The sequence below is a fragment of the Rhodnius prolixus genome, unplaced genomic scaffold, assembly GCF_049639745.1.
Source record: "Rhodnius prolixus isolate KJV_2025 unplaced genomic scaffold, Rpr scaffold_10, whole genome shotgun sequence".
NCBI classification, from domain to species: Eukaryota; Metazoa; Arthropoda; class Insecta; order Hemiptera; family Reduviidae; genus Rhodnius; species Rhodnius prolixus.
Genome location: NW_027411615.1, coordinates 10426660 through 10441787, shown reverse-complemented (window position 1 = coordinate 10441787; position 15128 = coordinate 10426660). Strand labels below are relative to the sequence as shown.

Below are 15128 nucleotides of genomic sequence, written 5' to 3'. Positions count from 1 at the left end.
TTTCAACAACGCAAGTGTAAGAGCGGCGGTGTGACAAGTTGCCCCGTCTTGCTGGAACCAGGTTCGATTCAAACGACGTTTGCGGCTGAGTTGGGGGATGAGGAAGGAGTTTAACATCTCCCTGTACCTCTCTCCATTGACGGTACCGTCGAAAAAATATGGTCCGATAATTCCCCACGACGCTACACCAGCCCATACTGTAACTCGTTGGCTATGTAACGGTTTTTCTGGAATGAATTGCGGATTACCACTTGCCCAGTACCGAAAGTTTTGTTTATTTACCGAACTAGAGAGTTCGAAATGAGCTTCATCGCTCATTAAAAGATGGTTTAAATCAATCTCACCATCGTCCAATTTCTTTAACTTGTTTTCGGCGAAAAGTAATCTCTGTCGGTAATCACTTTCTTTCAACTCTTGAGTGATCATCAACTTATATGGATGGTGGTTCAAGTCTGAGGTTAGAATTCGACGCACAGATTCCCTTGATAACTTTAAAGAAACTGCGTGACGGCGAGCGGAACGAGTTTTCCGGTGTACGAACTGTTCTTTTGGCACTTGGATGAATCTTATCAGTCGTCTTGCCACTTTCACGGAAGTTTTCAACCCACTTGAGGATCGATTTTCGCGTAGGAACAGATTAATTACTTTTAACTTTGAACTGTTTACGAAACGCTCTATGAACTTTCACAACCGATTTATCTCGAAAATACGCTTCCACACAAAATGCTCGTTCTTTTGCAGTTTAACGTTCCATGATTACTAAAATGTTGATAACAGAAATCTCCCAGGTCTCTACTAACCATAGAGCGCGCGTTCGTCCCTGTAGCAGTGTTACCACCACAATTATTCAAAAAAGAAATGTGGTAATTTTCACTGGGTCACCCTGTACAACAAATCTCTCGTAAAAGAAATCGAAATTAATTAATAAAACAAAAAAAAAAATATAACATGTATATATTTACGTGTTTGAATTTTTTTGTAATGTAGCACGTGCTGTGACAGATTAGATTTTAGTCGTCATCGGTTTGATTTAAGTTAATGGGACTGACCAGTTTCTGTTAAGTTTAAGTGGATTTCTTTTATTCTTATCTCAAATTTTCTGTCTGAAAAAAAATGATGTTGGCATTGCTTGCTGGTGAACATATGTTTGAGAAGAGTCTAGTTTGTAGAAAGTCCATACGATTATCTTTAAAAGGGAAATGTACAACAAGAGCAATGTACAGCAAATCGAGAATAGGGCTAAACAGAAAGAACATTAGGTGCGCTTTTTGTTATGAATTCTATTTTACCTTAAAAAATAAAATAATAAAGCAAAAGGTACTACCTTAGGATGCCAGATATGGAATATTCCTGGATCAGTTGCCCTGATCACCTTAATACCGCTTCTAACATATTTACGGTACAAAGAGACATCTTCGCCGCCCCATCCAACTGTCTCCTCGGAAAATCCTTTCACCCGAAGCAAATCGAATCTAAAACAATGTAAATGCAAAAATAGTTATCCCAAGTGAAATTTCAAGGAAAAAAAAATGCATAAATGAGGAATGGAATTATATTTTTACATACTATAGTTCTGTAAGAATAGGATCTCCTCACTACCTTCGTTTTTATAACCTACGAGGGTCGTTTGAAAAGTCCGTGCAAAAATAAAAACTACTTAATTTTTTGGGGTAAACCTTTTTTATTTTTCAACATAGTCTCCTTTTAGGCTTATACACTTCGTCCAACGCTGCTCTACTTTGTTGATCCCTTCCGAATAATAGGATTTGTCCAAGTCTGAAAAATAGCCATTCGTTTCTGCAATCACCTCCTCGTTTGAATAAAATCTTTTTCCCGCCAGCCATTTCTTCATATTGGGGAACAAATAGTAGTCCGAGGGAGCCAAGTCTGGAGAATAGGGGGGATGTGAAACGAGTTGGAACCCTATTTCCATTAATTTTGCGACCACAACTGCTGAGGTGTGAGCTGGTGCGTTGTCGTGATGGAAAAGGACTTTTTTGTGGGCCAATCGTGGGCGTTTTTCTTGCAGCTCGGTTTCCAAACGGTCCAATAACGATGAATAATATGCACCTGTAATAGTTTTACCCTTTTCCAGATAGTCGATGAGGATTATTCCTTGCGAATCCCAAAATACAGTCGCCATAATCTTTCCGGCCGAAGGAATGGTCTTCGCCTTTTTTGGCGCAGATTCCCCCTTGGTAACCCATTGTTTAGATTGTTCTTTGGTCTCTGGAGTGTAGTGATGTATCCATGTTTCATCCACAGTAACGAAACGACGCTTAAAGTCCTGCGGATTCTTCTGGAACAGCTGCAAACCGTCCTTACACGATTTCGTTTTTGGTCAAGCGTGAGCAATCGCGGCACCCATCTTGTGGATAGCTTTGTCATGTCCAAATGTTGATGCAAAATATTATGTACCCGTTCATTCGAGATGCCCACAGCATTAGCAATCTCACGCACCTTCACTCTTCTGTCATCCATCACCATATCATGGATTTTATCAATGATTTCTGGAGCAGTAACCTCAACAGGGCGTCCAGAACGTTCAGCGTCACTTGTGCCCATATGGCCACTCCGAAAATTTTGAAACCACTTATAAACTGTGCTAATCGAAGGTGCAGAGTCACCATAATGTTTATCAAGCTTCTCTTTAGTCTCCTGAGGCGTTTTGCCTTTCATAAAGTAGTGTTTAATCAACACACGAAATTCTTTTTCGCCCATTTTTTGAAAATCACTCGACTTCCTCGATTCAAACGAATGCCAAACACAAAGAAATAGACCGATCTGGCTGAAACTTGGTGTGTGTTCTTCCAAGAGATGCTACTAACTAAACATAACCTCGATACGCGCTAGTGGCGCTATCTCTCTGACTTTGCACGGACTTTTCAAACGACCCTCATGACATAAATGGCCACGCTACTAGTTGCTGGCATTCACATTCCTCTACTATACTTATGAAATATTTAAAAGAATTTACAGCACCAAACACCTTCAGACATTCATCATCAACAACAAATTCTGATCTCAAGCTGGCCATACGTCTATCTCGTAGACCTCTACAACTCTAATCGATCAATGGTGTAAAGGAATCCAAACATACTGCAGAGTTTACATTCCAGATACCTGGACAACTCAGATACCAGCTGCCCGTGATCTCTCTGTAACCTACCAACCCGGAAGTACGTATAATTTCTGTTGTAGAAATGGTACTGCAAAATTAAAAGTCACTTCTTTTAAGATCGATCACAACTAGATATTTTATACAGAAGTTTTTATTTTTATAAAAGAGTTATTATCTGAGATTATTGATCAACAACCTGACTTTATAATCTAAGTTTGAGATGATACCGTCTAACCATGGGATAATTTCATTAGGTTCGCCACAAGTTGCTGTCTTGATCATTGAAGTAAACATACTGCTACTACGTGTTTGTACACTCATTTTCGTTGAAGTAATTGAAGTCCAATAATGGTTGCTTTACTATCAAAGTTTAAAATCAAGTACGCGCACTTCAAGCATAGAACATTAAAACTTGATTAAGAAGTTACAACATAACTAAGATAGTGTCAAAATTTCTTATTAAATTCTGCCATGTTGTGATTTGCTTACATACCAGTCTTTTGCTGTATTGTTACAATTTGTTTTTAATTTATCTTAATATTTAAGGCGCATCATCAAATCATCAAATGGGGTCATTGGCGCACGGAGTCTTTCAGCGCACGGTCAGCCTCCAGGCAATGTTCTTTCGTTCAAGACTGCATTGGGAGAGAAAATCTAAGGACAATGAGAGGAACTCAGATTAGATTAGATTAGACTAGGGCGGCCTCAAGGCCTACGCCACTGCGACCCCATAGGATCTATTGTGGATCCCCTCACTTTAAAGCTCACCCTCCAGACCCGTCCGCTTAATCAGACTCTTAATGCTGGAGAGCGACTCCTGGGTAAAGCTCACAGGCCTTGGTTTTTCCTCCCCGAGAAGTAACATCCTTAGCCACACGAGCCACTCACACTGACACAACACGTGCAGTGCCATTTCCTCCTCTTCCTGACAGAACCTACATAGGCTATCATCCGTCAGGCCCATGCGATGCATGTGTTTTCTGAGCCTGCAGTGGCCAGTTAATAGGCCTACAATCATCCTTATAGCCCCACGGCCTTGACGGATTAATTCTGCAGCCAGCCTCGGCGAATGGCTTTTAATAAACTCTTTCGCCGGTCTCTGCCCAGTGGTGGCAAGCCACCACTCCTGAGACCTACTCCGCACCTATAAATTAATGGCCGCAGTCTTAACAAACTTCGGAACCCCAAAAGTGTCCCGCAGAGCCTTCCCGGGCCAATAAATCTGCCACTTCGTTTCCCTTATGTCCTGAATGACCAGGTACCCAAACCAGAAAGACCTTACTTTGGTCACTAATTTCCTTCAGGGCACCCAGACAGTCCCAAACCAGCCTTGAGGAACTCCAATTAAGTTTAAGCTTTCTGTAGAACACATCACTTCTCTATTTTAACATTTACTTTCTCTAGTGTTATTTTTTGAATTATTGACATCAAAAAGTTTTAAGTCACCAAATTGGACTAAACTCTGTAGCAGTTATAGGCCTTTTATGATTAATCCTCTTGTATTGTAAACGCTTCAAAATCTATTTCAGATTTATTGATTTAAACTTCGAATAACATCAAGAGATGGTTTTTTAATGCTAATTTTGGCTCTGAAGGTCGATCTAATACGAAGAGCTGGGACCATTGGCTACTGTCCTATGACAAGATAAGTTTCTCGTCATTCTGCGCACTGTCGTGGAGTTTTATTCTTTCATGCCCTTTGTAGCAAGCAGATGCTGGCTTTTAGTAATTTCCCAGGGTTACTTATTTTGTTACAATACTTTTCTTTTAATTTTCAATTAATTGTATTATAAATTGTAAATTTTGTTGGGAATATTTTGATACCGTTTAGCGAAGATGATTAGCTTTGAGTGTCCGCTGTGCACCATTTTATTTTTTGCCTTTTATCATTTTTATAAAGATCCCTTTCTGAAGTAACTCAGGAATCTTCATTGAGAGCAACACGTTATTCTCTCGTTTATAAAACAAGACATCTCACTCATTCTCTGCTTCCCACTATTGATTCTTTCTTTTGAACTTTGCTATTTATTAACTTTTTTCTTTTAAGTTATGAGAGATAATGGCCTCCATTTCTATGATAAAAAAAATAAATGTAATTTACTTTTACTCGCTCATCTTTCTATAGCTTTTTTTTTTTTTTTTAAAGCTTATTTCAATGTTATTTATAACGTGAGTTATAATCACTAAACTTCTGTATAACACGGGAAATTATATTTCATCTGTCCCACAACAAATACTTTTTCAGTATAAGGTTTCATCTTTATAGGTTCAAACAAATTTAACGTTTATCTCTGTTGTGTAAAATTTCAATTTTTAGTTAAAATTCTTGTATAAATTTCAAATAATTTCCATCGCAAGCTCTCTATTCATTTTGGACAATGAAATACCGAATTCGGTTACCAAAATTATAAAATTGGAGTATTAAACTGGAGAGCGACTCCTGGGTAAAGCTTACAGGCCTTGGTTTTTCCTCCCCGAGAAGTAACATCCTTAGCCACACGAGCCACTCACACTGACACAACACGTGCAGTGCCGTTTCCTCCTCTTCCTGACAGAACCTACAAAGGCTATCATCCGTCAGGCCCATGCGATGCATGTGTTTTCTGAGCCTGCAGTGGCCAGTTAATAGGCCTACAATCATCCTTATAGCCCCACGGCCTTGACGGATTAATTCTGCAGCCAGCCTCGGCGAATGGCTTTTAATAAACTCCTTCGCCGGTCTCTGCCCAGTGGTGGCAAGCCACCACTCCTGAGACCTACTCCGCACCTATAAATTAATGGCCGCAGTCTTAACACACTTCGGAACCCCCAAAAGTGTCCCGCAAAGCAGGAAATGTGCAGAAGTTTAATAAATTATGAAACTGAATATTTATTCTCACATGAGATAATTAACTTCTAGAGAGTCAATCCTGTAGAGGCGTTTCCGCAAACAAGGGTAAAGTATATTTTCTACCGTAGAGTCACCATTTTTTTTGCGAAACTAGCCAAATATCTGCTATAGAAGTAGCCTTAATACATGGACTCCACAGCAAGTTTGTAACAAAATGTGCCGGTTACACATATCTGCTGATATTTGATATGTCACTTGTTCGGGTAAATCAATATCTGTGGTAGGCGAAATACTTTTCATGACTAGTGCATTTAAGAAACTTTACTTTTCGTGAAGCATCATAATAGAAAGATCCAGATATCTTGCTCAAGAGTTCTAATCGTTTGTTTAGAATCTCTTCAAACTTATATTTTATGTCATTTATTTTATTTACGTTCGTTGCACAGAACAATTCCCCGTAGCCAGGGAGTAAGAGGCTGAGACAATTTTAAGGCCTTTTCTAGTCTAAAATCCCTGACTACTGAGCCCAGTTTACGATGATTGACATCTAAACAATTTTTTTGCTTATTTTCTTCGATGAGTTGATCATTTTTCACTCTCCATACTTCACATTCTACTTACAACGACTAACCGAAGTTTTTACAGGGTCCGAATTTTAATTACCAAATAATTATTTTGGAGGTACAACAGTATACTATCGCCAAAAAAAGTTTTCTATTCAGACCACACAGGGATATCATCTACATACATCCCTTCCTGCACGGTAACATAAGAAATCCCAGAATCTTGATAGGAATCCCTGTCATCAGTAATTTTTTACACATGTCCAAAATAAATTTTAAATTATTTATAATCGGAGATTAATCGGAAGCAGGAAAGTTATCTATAAATCTTAAGAAAAGTAGATTTAGACCAATTCTAAGTCTAAAGTCTAACAATACACCCACATGATAGTGATAACTTCTAAGTCAACAGCATAATACGCGATTGTTGCACTATTTATTAAATATAAGTCCTTTTTGTTTTTTCTAGGCCGGAATCTTTCAGCTTTTTTTCAAAGTCGGTATTAAGTAGTAAGCATGACATGGCATCCCTTTGTTTAAATCCATTCATGGTTTTTACTGGAACATTTAAATTTGATTCTTTGGCAATTGAATTTCTCCATTGTCGCATCTTGACAGGATATACTTGCACTACTAATTGCAATAATCTTTCGCTTTGTGCACAGATGTTATCAGAAAATTTTAGCACTTTTATGTATAGCACGAACTTTTCAACAATAAGATAACGTTATAATTAACTTTAAAGCCGACCAAACTGATTGTAAGTAAGATGTAATCTTACAGGAATTATTACATCGCTTAAAAAAAAAGATATATAGTTTTAATAATGTAAAAGTTAGAAGTTTAATAAACATTATTGTAATAAATTTGGGCGAGTTTATAATCAGATAAGCTTGGCAAACTGTATAAAACACAGTTAAGTGCAATATGATGTTATTAGAACAAAAGATTCCTTCGGGTAAAATTGGTATTGGGATGCTGCCATCTTGTTCACTTTCAATTGGAACAATACATACCATACACGATGGTCCATATCTAGATTCCACACCTATGGTAGGAGTTACCCAGGGGGTTACCGATACAATACATATTGTAAACTACCTAGCTGCCTTAAATTGGAATTGGCAATGCTCACATTGGGTAGTTTACTGTTCCTAGCGGTGTTCATTTCTTGTTATTCTCTCCTTTCGCTAGATTACCTTTCTATTCTCAACGCTACATTTAATTATTTGGAATTATATCCGGACCTTAAGTATCATTTATATTGATACCGATATCGATTGACCTCAATTATTGTTTGGCTTCCTTGTTTTAGATAATTACATTTAATTTATTAAATATAATCTTTCAAATAATGCCCAACAGCAATAGATGCATTTGTGATACATTTCAGTTGTAGTAAACTCCATAAGTTTAATTTTTGAATTTTTTACATCCCCTCGTACAAAAAAAAGAAGCGATCTCCAGCAATTGGTGCTTAAATCTAATAACTAAGAGGCAATAAAAAGTAGATTACGCACAAAAATGCGATTGGTTTAATTAGTTTCCAGCAAAAATCGATTAAGTATTATTTAGTTTCCAGTAAAAATCGATTAAGTATTATTTAGTTTCCAGTAAAAATTGATTATAGCTCGTATTATCCCCAAACTATGTCTAACTATTATACGTATTATTACATTTACTCCCAGGATTTTTTCTACGTGATGGAGTTCTTCTCTAACAGTTTTCTCCATTTTGGAATATTTCCTGGGCCCACTTCTGAAACGGCTGAATCCTGACTTAATCTTTTCAACCTTCAATTTCATCCCTCATTATCCCTGGTGCTTACCACTTATTGCTTATGGGATTCCATCCATCTTAAGCAAATGTCTAAACAATGTATTTTCTGTGCCTTGATATATTATTGACCTTTAGAAGTTTCATTGAATTAGAAAACTCTTCTCTAATTACCATATTTTTCACTATTTCTCATACTTCGTTATCTTCCTGCCCATCCTCTTCAGTAGCAAAATAATATTACTAAAATACCATTTCAACTCGTGGCAGTCTATCCCGTTTATTTTATTTTCTTGTTGAGCTTTCAGGCCTGTGCACCATACAGTACACAGGGTGAAGCAGTTGTCCATAGGCCTACTGTGTGTAGTACATCTAAAGTGGAGTTCAATGACGTATTGGCCAACTTCATATTTTCCACTGTTCTTGAGTGACGTCACTTTAAATTTTTTTTCTAAAATCATTACTTTTTTCCAATAAAAATGTTATTACTCAGAAAGTACTAGTCCAAATTCGATTCTGATGACACGGTTAGAAAGACAGATAAATTTTCTAAAAATTGACACCATTTTGAAGCATAAGTTATTCTCCAAACAACCTCAATCTTCCTCCGAATGCTATAAAAATAAAAGTAATCGAAATTTTTAAGAAAACTCTTTAGGCTCTTATGTGATAATTATCAGACCTAGGTGCTGGCACTTTTTTGTGAAAGTTTTCTTGCCTAATGGGCTTTCTAACGGTATATCATTTTCCAGGATTCCTTTTATCTTCGTATGAGAAATTACGTTTGTTTACAAGAAAACGTGTTTACGAGCATTCAAGAGTGTTAGTTATCAAGTTGTTTAATTCATTGAAAACTCTTTTAGATGGACCAATAGTCAATTTTAAAGTAGACTGTCTTAAAATAAGGAAGTCAAAGGTTACAAATTGCACTTAATTTTCTATTGTACCATATTTGAAACTAAGCAAATTAATCTTCGATTATAAAAATAGTTCTTGTTTAAAATATTTCCCAACATTTCCTTAAATATTTCAGAGTTTCGAATTTTTTTTTTTTAACCTTTTTTTTGTAACCTTTGACTTCCTTATTTTAAGACAGCCTACTTTAAAAGTTGACTATTGGTCCATCTAAAAGAGTTTTCAATGAATTAAACAACTTGATAACTAACACTGTTGAGTGCTCGTGAACACGTTTTCTTGCAAAATAAACTTAATTTCTCATACGAAGATAAAAGGAATCCTGGAAAATGATATACCGTTTGAAAGCCCATTAAACAAGGAAACTTTAATGGACAATATTTACTGGTTCATCCTGTATACCTTCAAAAAATGGTGCTTTTTATTAGATGTCATGTGTTTATTGAAATATATAACTCTTGCACGTTTTATTTGTCTTTGCCAAAGACGTTTCTTTTCTGTTCGATATATTCTTACTTGCACAATTTTTTGGACAACATCTGTCTATTGGTTATCTTATTAGAAGAGAAGTTCGGAAACTGGGAGGTCCCTAGTTCAAGTGCCGAGTATAATTATAAATTTAAATAGCAAAATAATTTTACTTAAATACCTTTTTTTGCCTCCTTCTTCTCTAGTTTAATATTAACAGTTTTTCCCAAATTTTTCATTAGAAAACTTAAAATCCTATCACTTTTTAAGAAATTTATATTTTTCAAAGAAATCAGATTTTTGAGTGAATAAGGTAAACTTTTGGGATGATGCTGAGATCTAGAATATGACTAAAGGATGCACCAAAAATATTAAAACTGTCCGGTAGGGCAGTTGTACGATATAAGGGTTGATCGTCAAAAACTGCACGAAAAAGCGTAACGTTGAAAAACACCCAACTTTGACAATTTTTTTCTCTTTTTCTATAAAAGATAAAATTCCCCAATTTTCTTTAAAATAAAGGGCAAATCCTCCTTTATAACTGTAATTTTTTTTGGAACAACATAGATGAAATAGATTTCAGGAAAAAAGTTGCCGAAAATGAGCAAAAATGGCATTTTCAGAAATTCTTCTACTTCTTGTTGTTGTTGTTACCTTTTTTGTAAACAACGTAGCGCCTAAACGCGTGAACCGATTTTCATGAATGAGGTGTCATTCGATTCGGACTTTTATGTAGATGTGCCTTTTGGGGGTCTTAACGCTGTACTTCAAATGGGAGAGGAGTTAGCCCCTTTTATGTAAGGCCCCCTCCAAAATTAATATTAAAACTGTCCGGTAGGACAGTTGTATAAGGGTTGACCATCAAAAACTGCACGAAAAAGCGTAACGTTGAAAAACACCCAACTTTGACAATTTTTTTCTGTTTTTCTATAAAAGATAAAATTCCCAAATTTTCTTTAAATTATAGGGCAAACCCTCCTTTATAACTGTAATTTTTTTGCAACCACCCAGATCTAATAGGTTTCGAGAAAAAAGTTGCCGAAAATGAGCAAAAACGGCTTTTTCAAAAAATGTTCTTGTTCTTGTTCTTCTTCTTCTTCTTGTTGTTCTTGTTGTTACCTTTTTTGTAAACAACGTAGCGCCTAAACGCGTGAACCGATTTTCATGAATGAGGTGTCATTCGATTCAATATTTTATGTAGATGTGCCTTTTGGGGGTCCCGACGCTGTACATCGAATGGGAGAGGAGTTAGCCCCCTTTATGTAAGGCCCCCTCCAAAATTATTATTACTAATTACTCTGTAAATCTTGGCCCGATTTTGATAAAATTTGGTAGGATGATAGGGCTAGGGCTCCCCTACGTAACATTAAAGCGGCGATCAGCTCTTACACTTGTTAAGGGGAAGTATAGCAATCGTTTCAAATTATCGACACGTGAACCGATTTTTATGAATGAAGTGTCATTCGAATCGAAATTTTATACAGATTTGCACTTTAAAAGTCTCTGCACCGTGCCTCACAAGGAGGGGAGTTTGCCCAACCAAATAAGGCCCTTTCTAAAACTATTATTACCAATATTTCTATAACGCTTAGTCCGATTTTGATAAAATTCAGCTCGAATAAGTGGTTAAAGCTCCTCTACGTTGCTGATTCTCTTGCTCCTACTAAGAGGAAGTACTGCAATCGTTTAAATTATCAATGAGTGAACCGATTTAAATCAATGAATTGTTCGATTAAAAAATCTTTGCCTCTTTGCCTTTTAGGGAGAAGTACTGCAATCCTAGTTTATTTTTCTTACTCCTCTTAAAAGGAAGTACTGAAATCGCAGTTTAATTTTGCTATTTACGTACAAATACCTTCCTATGTTATTCAAAACACTTTCTCAAAAAAATTGTTATTGAGGATGGTTTGGGGGAACGCAACTACAATCATTCTTTAAAAAGATCTCTCCAGTGGTAGTTAACACCTTATCAGGTTATAATGATAGAATAGCTTATTCCAAATTTTAAAAAAATCTGTAAAGCAGATATGTAACTTTGTAAAATAGACAAAAAGGACAGTCTATCCAAAAGGTACAAAAATCTCCTTAACAAAAACTTACAGTTTAAAATGTTAAGTATAAGGGTTGATTAAACGCCAAAAGGTACACAAATCAGCGAGTACCCAACATTTCATTAATACTTCATTAATATTTAAGTAATTCTACTGCATTAATTTTCATTAATAAGTTATTTTTTAGAATTTATTAGATATCACAGACCCTTATGCTGGCCACTTCATTTATATTATTTTTTTGTTATAATTATGATAAATCACATATACGTACATGCATGTTAAAGTAAAGATAAAGTTAGAGTAGGCTACTGTCTTGAATTCGTCTTACCGAAATATTCGTGAGCACAATTAACACACAGTTAATAACTAGTAGATTATTAAACAATAATTATTCATTTCTCTATTGTAATTTAATTTAGTCCCCCTAATTTTACTTATAGTAAAATACTGGAATAATTAGCTGTCCTAAATATAGCATATCTTATTTACTTTATATTACATATATACAACATTGTGGGAAGAACACCTAGATGGAGAATGTAATTGAAGAAAACTATATTATTTGCGATAAAGCCAGATAATTATTACCTATTATTATAAACGTTTGACTACTACATAAAATAACAATTACTTTAATCGAAGAATGAACTTAAACCGACGATTTTTATTTAAAAATAAAATTAAATAAATAAAATAAACAAAATCATTGGTGTAAGTTTTTTATAAAAAAAGGTTTTGAATTTTTTAGCCTCATATTTTTATTTTATTTTTTATAACGTTTTTCTTTTTAACCTGTAATTAATAGTTTGATTATTATAAATAACTAGATATTACAGTCAATCTACAGTGCTACTTGAACATATATTTTGTAGACGAAAATGGCCAGCATAAGGGTCTGTGATATCTAATAAATTCTAAAAAATAACTTATTAATGAAAATTAATGCAGTAGAATTACTTAAATATTAATGAAGTATTAATGAAATGTTGGGTACTCGCTGATTTGTGTACCTTTTGGCGTTTAATCAACCCTTATACTTAACATTTTAAACTGTAAGTTTTTGTTAAGGAGATTACTAATAACTCTGTAAATCTTGGGCCCGATTTTGAAAAAATTTGGCAGGTTGAAAGGGATAGGGCTCCCCTATGTAACATTAAAGCGACTTTCTGCTCTTATACTTATTAAGGGGAAGTATAGCAATCTTTTGAAATTATCGATGCGTGAACCAATTTTCATGAATGAAGTGTCATTCGAACCGATATTTTGTACAGATTTGCATTGTAGTTGTGTCTCTTAAATGGGGTTTAATCAACCCTTATGCTTAACTTTTTAAACTGTAAGTTTTTGTTAAGGAGATTGACCTAGAGATGATGGCTTTTCTGTAAAAGATACATTAAGAAGTCAAAATTGGCGTGGGGAGAAATAGAAGAGAAAATAACAAGGCAGAAATGGCAATTGAAGGAGTCTAATGAAGGGTAAGAATTGTCCAGCAGAGGGATAGATGTGGATGTGACTAGGTGAAAAAGAAGGTCAGAGTCCAAAGCAAGAACGGTAACGAAGAGGACTTAAAATGGCGATTGAGGGACAGGAACCAATGAAAAGATACCCTTGATTTAATTAGGAGAAAAGACACTTCAAAAGTAGAGAATCAGTATGCTATACAATCTTATGTCCTCAAATAAAAGTATTATTTGAGAAGTGTGTGCGGTATTTTGCTGGAATAAATTTTTAAAAGTGTTTGGGACAGATTAAATATTTTTCAATTAAAATTTGGAGAAATGTCTGGCAAGATGCAATATGTGAAAGTTGTGCTTAAGTTTTAAACCATAACATCAGTGGATCCACGAATATTTAATTTAAACAGATGAAATTCTTTAATAAAATTTAGTTTTGAAGGCAATTTCCCATTCAAATTTCACTTTAAACAATTTTCACAACAAAAACTCTTTTAACTACAAAATTTAATCAACTTACTTATATTGACAAGTCATGCCGTAACCAAAATCTCTCCAGAAGCCAGTATCTCTGGATATAAGTAATTGATCAGTCTCTGATGGTACTTTCCTGCCTTGTAAAGTATAAACAACTTTTGGGTTATATAGGCTGAACACAACTGGATAGTATACACTGCGCCCTGGACTTGCATTCCATCTGCAACGTTCCAGGAAACGTGCACTGAAGACAACGTCCACATCACAGAAGAAAAGAAGTACATCATCGCCCAAGACACCTGGTTCTTCCCACTCTCGTTCGGCCCCCACCTGTGAACAATATTCATTTCTGTTTAAAATACTTATAATACTCTATTTTAGATTTAGATATATGTTCAAAAGTTTAGTGGACTTATTAAGTAAATTCTTTATGGTGCGCCACAATTAAAACATTACGTAAAACTGACCAGAAAAAAAACCTTAAAAGTAATAGTATTGAATTTACAAAGATTGATGATTTTCTATTCTTTAAACAAAATTGTGTCAGCCAGAGTGCGTTGTGTAAATTATCACAGATACACAACCAGTCTGCAGGAATGAATCACATTATCGCAGAGATTGTAGAAACTATTGCCATTTTTAAAGAGAAGGGAGTCTGCATTAACTTTTTGTGGGTAAGAGGTCATTGTGGTATAAAAGAGAATGAAATTGTGGATAAACTTGCAAAGGAAGCCACCAATAGTAGGGAAATGGCTAATTATAAATTACCACACACCGATATCAAGTGTATAATTGCAAAAGCAGCACTACAAAAATGGCAGACAGATTAACAGTAATGATAATAAAGGGAGATTCTATAAAACTATGGCAGACAGTTAAGGGAACAGTCACTAATAAATGAGTTGTTACGACAATAAACAGTTGAGAGCGAACTACGTGGTGTGCGGATCGTATCTACACAGGATCAACAAAAGGTCCTCTCCTCTTTGCGTAGATTGCAATGAGGAGGAAGATTTCAAACATGTAATAATGATATGTCCACATTATGTAGTAGAAAGGAAACGAATGTTTGACGACATATACAGGTATTTAGATGCACCATTTCGCTATGAAGACATATTCTCCACCAATGTGCTTAAATCTGTAGCAGAGCTAGCAAAGAAATATGAATGTATTTAAAAGTTATAGAATGAATGCAAGAAAATTATTAGAGAAGGATTAGGTGATTTTAATTTCGGTTAAGCTATAAGGATGGCAGTAATATAGAGTACTGATCCATCCATTAGTTGTAGTTTATGTAAATAGTTGTATATAGTAGAGGGATGAATGTGTGAAGCGAATGTATTTATAAGTAAGAATGGAGAGGGAGTGATATTCTAGTGATAAGCACCTAGACGATGCTGGCAGTATGGCGAAAGCCAATGCCAAAAAAAAGTCCCCCCCCCAAAAAAAAAACAAAATTGAGTGCCT

General features: G+C 35.4%; 1 protein-coding gene across 2 annotated transcripts in view; it reads right to left on the bottom strand.

Moving 5' to 3' along the window:
• The window catches only part of Csgalnact (Chondroitin sulfate N-acetylgalactosaminyltransferase), a 409289-nt gene that overhangs the window by 32306 nt on the left and 361855 nt on the right, over window positions 1-15128 (bottom strand). For both annotated transcript variants that reach the window (XM_074133944.1, XM_074133945.1), the window contains 2 exons: window positions 13702-13988; window positions 1325-1472 (listed from right to left, as the gene is read on the bottom strand). In XM_074133944.1, the coding sequence (XP_073990045.1) occupies window positions 1325-1472; window positions 13702-13988 (435 nt within the window). The remainder of the gene's footprint in view (window positions 1-1324; window positions 1473-13701; window positions 13989-15128) is intronic.